General features: G+C 37.5%; 1 protein-coding gene across 1 annotated transcript in view; it reads left to right on the forward strand.

Moving 5' to 3' along the window:
* LOC309507059 (uncharacterized protein) overlaps positions 1–12,096 on the forward strand; it is a 275,228-nt gene that overhangs the window by 30,228 nt on the left and 232,904 nt on the right. Inside the window, exon 11 of the mRNA XM_082181150.1 lies at positions 444–557. Coding sequence (XP_082037276.1) covers positions 444–557 — 114 coding nt within the window. The remainder of the gene's footprint in view (positions 1–443; positions 558–12,096) is intronic.

The raw sequence follows: 12,096 nt of genomic DNA on the forward strand, positions 1-12,096 counted from the left end.
TAAAACCTTATAATATAATGATTATCATCATAAAGGAATAAATCTTTCTCTTTTTAATAGTTTACTTTAGTTCATCAGAAGATAAGCAAGTCTTTGGATCATTCAGTAGGATTCAAGAGTGGAAAGACACAGACTGATCTCAGGCATAACATTTCTAGAGAACATGATTAACATTTTTATATTATGGTGTTTTGGTATTGTGGTATTCATTCTTGGTGATACCAATGTGGTATTGTCTTCATTTTATAATTTAACATTGTTGCTCACACAGAAGGACACATCTATGAGAGCACTTAGTTTAATTTACAGTTTTTGTATCAACATAGTATAAAAAAAAAAGAAGTGCTCTTTAAAGTAACAAAAAAATATGTAATTTAAAAAATATATACTGTATAATAACAAAACTATTTTAATGCAATTACTTTAATCTCTCTTTGTTATAGCTCAGTTCATCAGAAAAGATCAGAATCAGAGCCCAGCTGTGTGTCTATGAGGAGAGACAAGTCTTTGGATCATTTAGTAGGTTTCAAGAGTGGAGATACACAGACTGATCTCAGGTATAACATTTCTTTAAAAATATTATAGTATTGTCACGGCTAGTTGTTCTGAACAAAGCAAACAACAGGAATAATCCAGGAAACAGTCTTTAATTCAAAAATACTCAGGGAGTATAAATGCTGAAACAAATGAGGGATCTAATAAGCTAATAAACTGGACAATAGGTGTAATAAATGAAACAGACATAGACTATGAAAAATAGGTCAACTGACGGGGCACACTGGTAAACTGGACAGAACCAAAAACACAATGAAACAAAGTAAAACAACAGAGCATACAGTACATGTTACAAGTAGCATTTTATTTTATCATAATAATAGTATCAAACTTGGTCTCTCACTTCGGCCAATATGGATCAATGATTTTTAATGACCACCCTGCACTTCAACTTCTCATCAGATTTTCTGTCACAATCAAATGCTCTTTAGAATCTACAACACAGTCTGCTCCAGTCCAGAGACACGACAGCACAGAGTGGATCATACTGTATGCACAAGTCAATGCAGACCACAAAACATATCGGATCCTTTGAATTCTGCACAGAATGCTATATTTTAAAGCAGTGGGGAACCGTCAGGGCCCTCAGAGAGGGCAATCGTACAAAAAATCGTACAATCGTACAAAAACGATTGTAATTTTTTTAATAATAGTTTAAAAATTAAAAACTTTTTTACTTTTTTAAATGAGTGTGGCTTGTTATCACTGAGTGTATTGGTGCGTTCAAGTCATCTCGTAAAGATTTACGAATTGAGCGCACATGAACGCCACCACAATGTCGTAAATACGAGTGGGGAGCTCGGGATTTTCTTTAAGCCCCGATCTTTACGAGTTAAGGGCATATCAGTGAGAAACATGGCGGTATACCACAATACTTCAAGTTATTTAGCTGTGATATTGTCAGGCTTTTCTATTTACAGCGATGTAAGCTAATTGCCTGAACAGAATATGATGGCATTATAATATAACAATGTAATATGCAACGATAAAGTTTGCAGTGGCTTCATAAATGAATGAAAAACAAAGTAGGCCTACACCTGATGCACATTTCTTTGTTCTTCATTTTCTAGAACTAGAGTTTAAGAACCTTGCTGTATTTTTTTGTAATTAATTAAGAGAAAGTACACCGCCCTCTTACTCCGACCAAAGTGACTTGATCACACCTGCCGTCGTAAACAGGAAAGTAAGTAAGTGCGAACTTCCCAGGAGGACTTCAACGCACCATATGATGCGTTCCGCCCGCTGTGATGAAAAAACCCAGATGATAAAATAGCTAGCACTATTCGCTATCAAACTATATAAAAAAGAAGAGGTATGTGTAGAGATAAGTCAATATGTCCCACCCTGTATTCCTGTTTCAGTGGAAATTACGTCTTACATTTTTTATGTAAGTACATAGTAGTTAAATATTGATAGGGGAAATATTAATAATTAATCATAACTCATTATAATTAATTATACAAGTTTGGATCAGTTAATCGAATTAACTTGATATAGCAGAATTAACTTTATAATCAATTAACCTGTTCATCCAGAGAACACAAAATTTTGGTTGTCTATCAACTCTCAGAAAGGGTATTTTTCATGGTCACAGAAAAAAAAAAATCTTAGCACGTACAGCGCTTATAGTTTGTAGCAGCATCCGAAATTGTTTAAGTGACATTAAGAAACATCAAAGAATCAGGATCACCTTAAAGGGGCACAACTTAGAAATGCATCTGGCTGCAGATGGTTACTTGGTTTGTTTTGTTTTTTATTTTATAGGGACAATGCATGTTAATGAATATTTGTACAAAATACACAATGTAAACAAGCCGGATTATAGCAACATTGCTAATTTACGTCTGCAGTCCCTGGCAGGTACAGTACACACAAGAACAAATACTCAGCTATACACACAACACAACACTAAAAAAACAATACCAAAAACACACTACTAAAATTACTAAGAAAAAGGTTTACACACCTGATTCGTCATAAGCCACTTCTTTAGATGATCTTTAAAAGTGTGATAAGTAGAACATCGTCTTATTGACTGTGGTAAACTATTCCAATATTTGTTCCCTATCACAGATAATACTTTCTGACCAAAAGATGTTCGCCTATATGGCACTTCACAAACCCTTCAAATGACAGACCTGGTACCAATACCACAATCTGTCCTCTGTTTTATAAACTCATTTAACAGAGGTGGGGCAAGTCCATTTATAAGACCTTATAAATAAAACAGGCATAACTGAACTTTTTTTAATTTTCAAAACTCAATAAATTGTGTTTTTTGGGGAAATTTTACAGTAATGAAATGGCTGCTTATACAGTGTTTCTATTATCTTGTGTCACCTGTGAATAACCAACTATTGAAACAATACTGGATATGTGAAAAAATCATTGAATGTAAATACAACCTTGCAGCACCGACTGTCAAGAATTGCCTAATGTACTTAAAATTGTACAATATGTGACTCTGGACCACAAAACCAGTCACATGGGTCAATTTTTTGAAATTGAGATTTATTCATCATCTGAAAGCTGAATAAATAAACTTTCCATTGATGTATGGTTTGTTAGGATAGGACAATATTTGGAGAAGAACAACTATTTGAAAATCTGAAATCTGAGGATGCAAAAAAATCTAAACATTGAGAAAATCGCCTTTAAATTTGTCCATTTATGTTCACGATTGTGCTGCATTCACTCATAAAAATAAATGTTTTATATATTTAAATAGGAAATGTACTAAATATCTTCATGGAACATGATCTTTACTTAATATCCTTATGATTTTTGACATAAAAGAAAAATCGATCATTTTGACCCATACAATGTATTGTTGACTATTGCCACAAATATACCCGTGACTTTTAAAAGTGGGAGTCGAATCCAACCCCAAGATACGTAAACTCTTTAACAACTTCAAGCTCCTCCCCTCTCAGGAATACATTTGAATGTGTCATCTCTACTAACTGTTTTGAAAACATCATGTACACAGTTTTTTTGGGGTTCAATAATAAACCTGTCCTGGTAAGCCAATCCTGAATATTGGTTATAGCAGAAGTCAAAGTAATCTAAGCTTTTTCTAAATTCTTAGCATGGGTAAAAATTACTACATCATCTGCATACATCTGAACATTTACATCTTTACATACTCCAGGTAGATCATTAATATAAAGTGAAAATAAAATTGGTCCTAAAATAGAACCTTGTGGAACCCCCTTGAGGCAAGCAGTGTAAGAAGATTTAATACTATACATTCACATTGTTTCCTAATTGAAAGATATCATTTTATCCAAAGTATTGCTTCCTCCAAAAAAAATTAAATGTGTTAGTTGAAATAAAAGCACCTGATGGTTAACAGTGTCAAATGCCTTCTTTAGATCTAAAAAGACAGCACCAACTCTTATCTAATAAGCATTTCACTTTCTCTCTCTCAAAAAAAAAATGGCTGAATCTGTTGAATAATTGCTGCGAAAACCGAATTGGATTGGATATAAAGTAGTAAAACTGCCTTTGGCCTTTCGTAAAGTCTGTATTACTTTATTCCTCATAGAAGTATATTTATATTGATCAGTTAAAAAAACAGAACTCAGCGATTTTTTAAGGAGCTGATCTGTATCCTTCATCAGTTTCCTACATTCATTGTTAACCCAGGGCGACGTATTCCCTTTTATTTTTGTTAACCGTCCCTTTCTAGTAAACAACTCCAACACTTCTTTAACTTTTCCCAAAAAATAATCTCTCTATGTTTTCGCTTTGCAGGATTTCACTCCAATCAATCTCTTTTAAAGCTATTCCAAGATTTTGTTGCTTATTTTTAAGGACTATATCACGATAAGCAGTGGTTTTAAATGAATTTAAAAAGCATTGCTTTGTTAGTTTTCTTGAAAAATTGGGAAAAAAAAAAATACATTATGATCAGACAGCCCTGTCAAAAGGTTATAATGCTTTAAAATACTTTCAGGTTTATTTGTAAAAAATACTATTCTATTCTAGTTTTAGAGTGAGGGGTTATTCTAGTAGGCTACTGGTGTATCAGTTGTGTGAAGTTAAAATAGTCAAAAATCTGTTTTAATTTTTTTCTTTTAAGTATTAAAAGAAATCAATTAATATTAAAATCTCCCAATCTTTTCTAAAAACATTATATCCAGGCATATTTACTTTGATATTTAGATTGCACACAGCCAAGGGCAATTTTTCCAGAGGTTTGTGGACAAGGATTAAGTTCTATATCACCATTCAAGAGTAATATTAATGCGAATTTAACAAATATTAGTCACAAGTTATTGTTGGATGGCAATACCTTCTCGTGAGTCACTGAGGTACAAGCTGACTTTACATTCCCATTATTTAGAATCTTAGTACAGTGCATGATGACTCCTCAAAACCAGGGGGGAAACACCATTGTTGCTTTCTTTAATATATCAATGTCACAATGATAGTACCAATATTGCTAAAATATACAACATTACAGTCCAATTTAATAGAAAGGGTTTTACTGAGAAATACAATTTTGATCTCGATTCTGATGAGAAAATAGGTGGCTTTATTGAACCACACGTAGCACCTGCCAGACGCATGTGATCTTTAGCCGCCATGATTCGCCACTTGCTTTGACTTTGGTTGCTGAAAAAGTCCAGATGCGGTAGAGTCCGGAGATTCTTGATGATTTTGCTCAAGAGAACAATACTATATAGATTTGGGTACGGTTTGATTGTGGGTAAATGGAGCTAATGTTCTTTTCATATGTGGATTGAAAGTTTGTCTCTGGGCCAAAATGGCTGGCGCTGTCTGGTGATGGGAGGGGGATAGGTGGTCACTGTCTTTGAAGCACGAGGAGAGCCCCACACACCATCTCCACTAAGGTCATTCAGGGGAGCCAAGGTGATAAAGGCCTTTGAAGACAAGTTGCCACTCTTTGGGCCAGGCCAGTGATCAAGTTCAAGTTCAAGTTCAAGTTTGTTTATTTCTAGAGCACATTTACTACCGGCTTTTGGCCGACCAAAGTGCTGTACAATAATCACAACACAATACACATTGAACCAACAACATCACTATCGTCTATCAAAATATGGTGCATTAAAAGATAAGTTCAAGTAGATTACACATTAAAAGCTAATCCAAACAAATGAGTTTTTAGCGCTGTTTTAAACTCAGAGTGGAAGCCATTTTAAGTTGGATAGGAAGATTATTCCATAGAGTGGGGCCCACCACTTCAAAAGCTCTATTTCCCCTCTTTTTCAAGCGGGTTCTAGGAATAAGAAGGAGGGATTTGTTTCCTGATCTCAGTTCTCGATTTGAAGTATCTGGGTGAAGTAAATCCGATAAATAAGCTGGTGCAAGATTATTTAAGGATTTATAGACTAGTAGTAAAATTTTATAGTCGATTCTATATTGAACAGGTAACCAGTGAAGGGATCTCAGAAGCGGTGTCACATGATCAAATTTTTTACCTCCCTTCAAAAAACGCGCTGCTGCATTCTGAACAACTTGTAATCGAGAGATTTGACTCTTAGAAACCCCATAATACAGAGAGTTGCAGTAATCTAGCCTGGATGTTATAAAGGCGTGAATAGCAACTTCTAGAGAAGCATTAGATAGGAAGGATTTTATTTTGGAAAAAGAGCGAAGATGAAAAAAACTAGCTCCACTACCGAGGCAATTTGCCTATCAAATTTGAAGTTGTTATCAATTACCACACCTAAATTACGAACTTTTGCTGAAATAGTAATGTTTAAAGAATCAAGGTTTGGTAAATGTTGTCTTCTATGTTCGGAGGGGCCAAAAACAATAGCTTCCGATTTATCTGAGTTTAAAAAAAGAAAGTTTTCTGAGAGCCATGCCTTTACATCATTAAAACACGCTGATAAATTACTAACAGCATTCTCATTACCGCTGGTCAAAGGCAGATAAATTTGCATGTCATCAGCATAACAATAGAAGGCTACATTATGTTTCCTGAAAATGGATCCCAAGGGAAGTAAGTATAAGGAAAAGAGAGTAGGTGCAAGAACAGATCCCTGCGGTACGCCACAGGATAGCTAGCGTAATGATGAAGTAAAATTTCCAATTTTAACAGAAAAAGTTCTGTTTGTTAGGAAGGATTTAAACCAGTTTAACACTACTCCGCCTAGTCCTACATAAGACTCCAGTCGGGAGATGAGAATTCTGTGATCGACAGTATCAAAAGCTGAAGACAAGTCCAGCATGATTAAAATGACAGAAGCTCCCGAATCAGTAATCATTAAGATGTCATTTAGGACTCTTACAAGGGCCGTTTCAGTACTATGTAGTGATTTGAAACCTGATTGAAAGATCTCATAGATGCGATTAGTGGATAAGAAAGACTGAAGTTGCAGAGAGACAATTCTTTCCATCACCTTGGAAATAAAAGGAAGGACAGACACGGGGCGAAAATTTGCTTATATAGATGTATCAAGTGTGGGTTTCTTTAGCACACGGAGTCACACGGATCAAGTCTGAACAGAGGGAAACGGGAAGGTTTTTATGATGCTCAGAGCATTTTGATCACAACACAAATAGTGTTGGGTATCGTTTGAATTTTAACGATTCCGATTCTGCTATCGATTCCGATTTTTCTTGATTCTTAATTTCGATTACAACAAGGTAAAAAAAAAAAATTCGATATCATTCACATTTATTCTCTTATTATTTATTTAGCTGCACGGATCCAATATACTGTTGCACATGCATTTAAACCAACTGTTTACGAGGATATTTTAAGAGAGCACAGAAAAAGGGTGTGAGTCTTTTTACACATGAATGGTTTAAATCTCATGAAAATCACTTTTTTTGTGAGCGCACTTTGGATGTGTGTGCAGCACAGAAAACAGAGTGCCAGTCTCAGACTGGCAGAAAAAATTGACATCTAATTTCTTAGATGTGTGTGCAGCGCAGAAAAAGGTGTGTGGGAGTTACGCATGAATAGTTTAAAGTCATTTTTAAAATACACACAAAGGAATTGATAATTTTATGAGAAGTATCCGAATCCTGACCTTAAGTATTCGATTCCCAACCCTACACAAATCACGCATGTATGGGAAATGGAAAAGTGAAAGTGAATGACTGGAACAAGACAGAGTAATGAAGCTACGAAAAGTAATTTAACCACCTGAAAGAAGCACCAGTTTCTTATTTCAAAGCTCCTCAATAAGAGGGGTTTACCGTTTATCCTTTTATACGGCTTAGTAAAATGTACGATACTTGCAATGCCTTTGCAATTAAAGCAGTCTGTGAAGTCTCTGAAGAAGGTTTTGATGGTTCCATGTCTCGATGGTGTTGAAGTTGCAATCAATTTCTTCCACGTTGAATGAAGAAATGATGACGAACTTGTGCTGTTTGACTCTGTTATGGTTGAGGAAGTTGCACATGGCTTAATAATGTGTTGGGGTCTGCCGGCCCACGGCCTCGCGGTCGGACCGGGTCTCCTCACGCACAGCAGCCAGGAGAAGGAAGAGAAGGAGGGAAGTGTTGGCTTCTAGGCAAGGCAAGGCAAGTTTATTTATATACTGTAGCACATTTCATACACAATGGCAATTCAAAGTGCTTTACACAGAAAGGAATTAAAATAAAAGAAAGGGAAATGAAAACTGTTATAAAAGGAATTAAAAGAGATATATGATACACTTATAAAATTAATTAAAAGACTAAAAAGATGATACATAGATAAACTTCTCATCTGGTAAAACACCGGTGTGTCAGATTTTTCACAACTCCCAGTTTTACTCTGAGATGTTCCCATGGTGATTACACTGTGTCTGTGGTGTTCTTTCGGCACGACTAAGAAATCTATTGGACATAAGCAAGAGCATCCAAACAGTAGCTAAGCAGGAAGCAGGATTCCTGGAATTTTAGGAATTTAGGAATCTTAGGAATTTTAAGATTAGAGGTCACACCTCTTGACTTTTGGCTTGACCAATGAGAAGGGTGCAATTTCAGGACGGGAAAATTCCTCTGTTGGGAGGTTTTATGGCCCTTTGTTTGAATGGTTAGAATGGGTCTGTCAGATTGTGTCTATTTATACTCTGATTAATATAACAAACACACACTGTATTCTATGAGGTGATGTACACTAGTGTAAGTTGTTAAATGAGCATTAATGTATATAGGTGGGGTTACATTAACTAGTAGTTCTCTCATAAGCATGCATAAAACAAAATACAATACAAGAGACACTATACAACACAGTAATAATTATACACACAATGTCCTAGGATGCATGTTCCTTCATAAAAGGTTTGAATGAATGTGGAAGAGTCATTTTTATGGGCATTATGTGTGTTTCAATAGAGGAATGGAGTGAGAGTTGACTCTTTCATATGCTTTTTAGTCATAAAACCTTGGCAACCAGATCAGAATCAGAATCAGAAAGAGCTTTATTGCCAAGTGTGCTTGCACCCACAAGGAATTTTTCTTGGTACTGAAGCTTCCAGTGCACATATACAAATACAAATACAACAAGAAACATAGTAATACAAATTCTAAGAATAAAATATATTAAAAAATAAATAAAAATAGTATAAAAAGTAAAAAAAGGGGTCACAGTTGGGTTTAGTCTGAATAAACATTTACAGATTATGAACATATTTACAGTATGTTGAGTAGTATGAATTATAATATAAATATAAATATCACCTGAGTTAGAGAATATTACACTAGACAGTGGGAGTCTAGTGCATGTTACAGATTATGAACATATTTACAGTATTTTGAGTAGTATGAATAATATAAATATCACCTGACTTAGAGAATATTGCACTAGACAGTGGGAGTATTGCACTTACAGGCATATGCATTGGGGGGCATGTTAAGTGTTCAGAAGGGAAATGGCCTGTGGAAAGAAACTGTTCCTGTGCCTGGATGTTCTTGTGGCCAGTGATCTGTGTCGCCGTCCTGACGGTAACAGTTCAAACAGGGGGTGTCCAGGGTGAGTGGAGTCTGTGATGATTTTACCTGCTCTCTTCCTCACTCTGGAAGAGTACAGATCCTGGAGGGTTGGCAAGGGGGCACCAATAATCCTCTCTGCAGTCCGGACTGTCCGTTGTAGTCTCCTGATGTCCGATTTGGTAGCTGAACCAAACCAGACAGTGATGGAAGTGCTTAAAACAGACTCAATGACGGCTGAGTAGAACTGGATCAGCAGCTCCTGTGGCAGATTGAACTTCTTCAGCTGGCGAAGGAAGTACAGTCTCTGCTGGGCCTTTTTCACAATGGAGTCAATGTGATTTGCCCACTTCAGGTCCTGAGAGATGGTAGAGCCCAGGAACCTGAATGACTCCACTGCTTCCACAGTGCTGTTCATGATGGTGAGAGGGGGGAGTGCTGGGGATTTTCTCCTGAAGTCCACAATCATCTCCACTGTTTTGAGCGTGTTCAGCTCAAGGTTGTTATAGCTGCACCAGACAGCCAGCTGTTCAACCCCCAGTCTGTAAGCAGACTCGTCACCATTTTGGATGAGACCGATGACGGTGGTGTCGTCTGCAAATTTCAGGAGCTTGACAGAGGGGTCTTTAGAAGTGCAGTCATTAGTGTACAGGGAGAAGAGCAGTGGGGAGAGAACGCACCCTTGGGGGGCGCCAGTGCTGATGGTGAGGGTCCTGGATGAGAGCTTCCCCAGTCTCACTCGCTGCTGCCGGTCCGTCAGGAAGCTGGAGATCCACTGACAGATTGAGGATGGCATGGAGAGCTGAGTCAGTTTGGCTGTGAGAAGATCAGGGATGATGGTATTGAAGGCCGAACTGAAGTCCACAAATAAGATCCGTGCATAAGTCCCAGGTCTGTCAAGATGTTGCAGGATATAGTGCAGTCCCATGTTGACTGCATCATCCACAGACCTGTTTGCTCTGTAAGCAAACTGAAAGGGATCCAGCAGGGGTCCAGTGATGTCCTTCAGATAGGCCAACACCAGTCTTTCAAACGACTTCATGACCACAGACGTGAGAGCGACAGGTCTGTAGTCATTAAGTCCAGTGATTTTAGGTTTTTTGGGAACCGGAATGATAGTGGAGCGTTTGAAGCAGCAGGGAACTTCACACTGCTCCAATGATCTGTTGAAGATCTGCGTGAAGACTGGGGCCAGTTGGTCAGCGCAGGCTTTTAGACAAGCAGATGAGATGCCGTCTGGGCCTGAAGCTTTCCTAGTCTTCTGTTTTTTGAAGACTCGGCTCACGTCCTCCACACAGACCTTAAGCTCAGGTTGGATGGCAGAAGGGGGGAGGAGAGGGGTTGCAGGAGGTGATGGTGGATGTGTGAAGTGCACATCAGAGCGGGTGTGAGGTGTGAGTCTGGGCTTCTCAAACCTGCAAACCTGCAATGTCAGGTTCTATTATTTTGGGGGGTTGTCACAGGCACCTTGTTTTAACATAGTGTTGCTCGCACTCAGAAACACATCTGTAAAAGCACCCAGTTCAGCTTACATTTTTTGTAATAACATAGTGTAAATAAAAAATAAAGTGCTCTTTAAAGGGATAGTTCACCCAAAAATGAAACTTATTTTATTATTTACTCACCCTCATGCATTCCTGACTTTCTTTCTTCAGATAAACACAAAAAATGTTTTTAGGAGAATAATCCATCTCTGTGAGTCCATATAATGCCATTGAATGGCTGCCAAAAGTTTGACTCTTGAAAAACCACACACACCGATCATGATGGTAAACCATGCGACCCCAGTGGATGAATCAATGTCATCGGAAGCTAAACAATAGGTGTGTGTAAGAAAAATAGTAATTTTTAAAAACTATTTAAACTATAAATCAATACTTCCAGTCTATTGTCATACAAGCAGTCATGCGGAGGATGTTGTGACCCGTAATGCAAGTGCATTGTGAAGTTTGCGCAAGCAGTAACGCAAAAGAATAGAGGACCACCACTTCTTGCACAAGCTTCACAACGCAACAACAATGGGGATGCCATAAGGGTGAGTAAATGATGAGAGAATTAAAAAATTTTGGGTGAACTGTCCCTTTAAAGTCTTTATTTCTGTCAGGACCACTACCGTCAAATATGATTGACAATTAGCATACAGTTTGGATTGGCGGAATGGTTCCGTTCTGGGCGAGAACTCCCTGCGCATCCATGCAGCCTAGCATGGATAAGAGCAGGGAGAGCAGCAATAATCCCCCTTGGGGTAAACAGAACAGAACCAACATGAAAGTTTGCAAATATATTTAATTCAAGATTTTAAAGTACAACATTATTCGATAATTATTCTGATTCAAGGGGAATCAGAATGTCAAATCCTGACAGGGCGAGAGGAGGAGCTGTGGATGGAGGAGGGTAATTAGCTCCTGAGAAACGTGATAGCTGCTGATACTACTGAAGGAGCTTATATATGTATATGGTGATAGGCGTCGTATTCCTATAGGTAGATGTGGATCAGCTGAGGGTCAGCTGATGCGAGCTTGACTAACGTGACCTGCCAGAACTAACGCTACGCTTGATAATGATAAATGCTAATGTTTTTTTTTTTTAAATATAGTAATTCAAAGCATTACATTTAGTCTCTCTGTTATAGTTCAGTTCATC

The sequence above is a fragment of the Leuciscus leuciscus genome, assembly GCF_965113295.1.
Source record: "Leuciscus leuciscus genome assembly, chromosome: 9".
Taxonomy (NCBI): domain Eukaryota; kingdom Metazoa; phylum Chordata; class Actinopteri; order Cypriniformes; family Leuciscidae; genus Leuciscus; species Leuciscus leuciscus.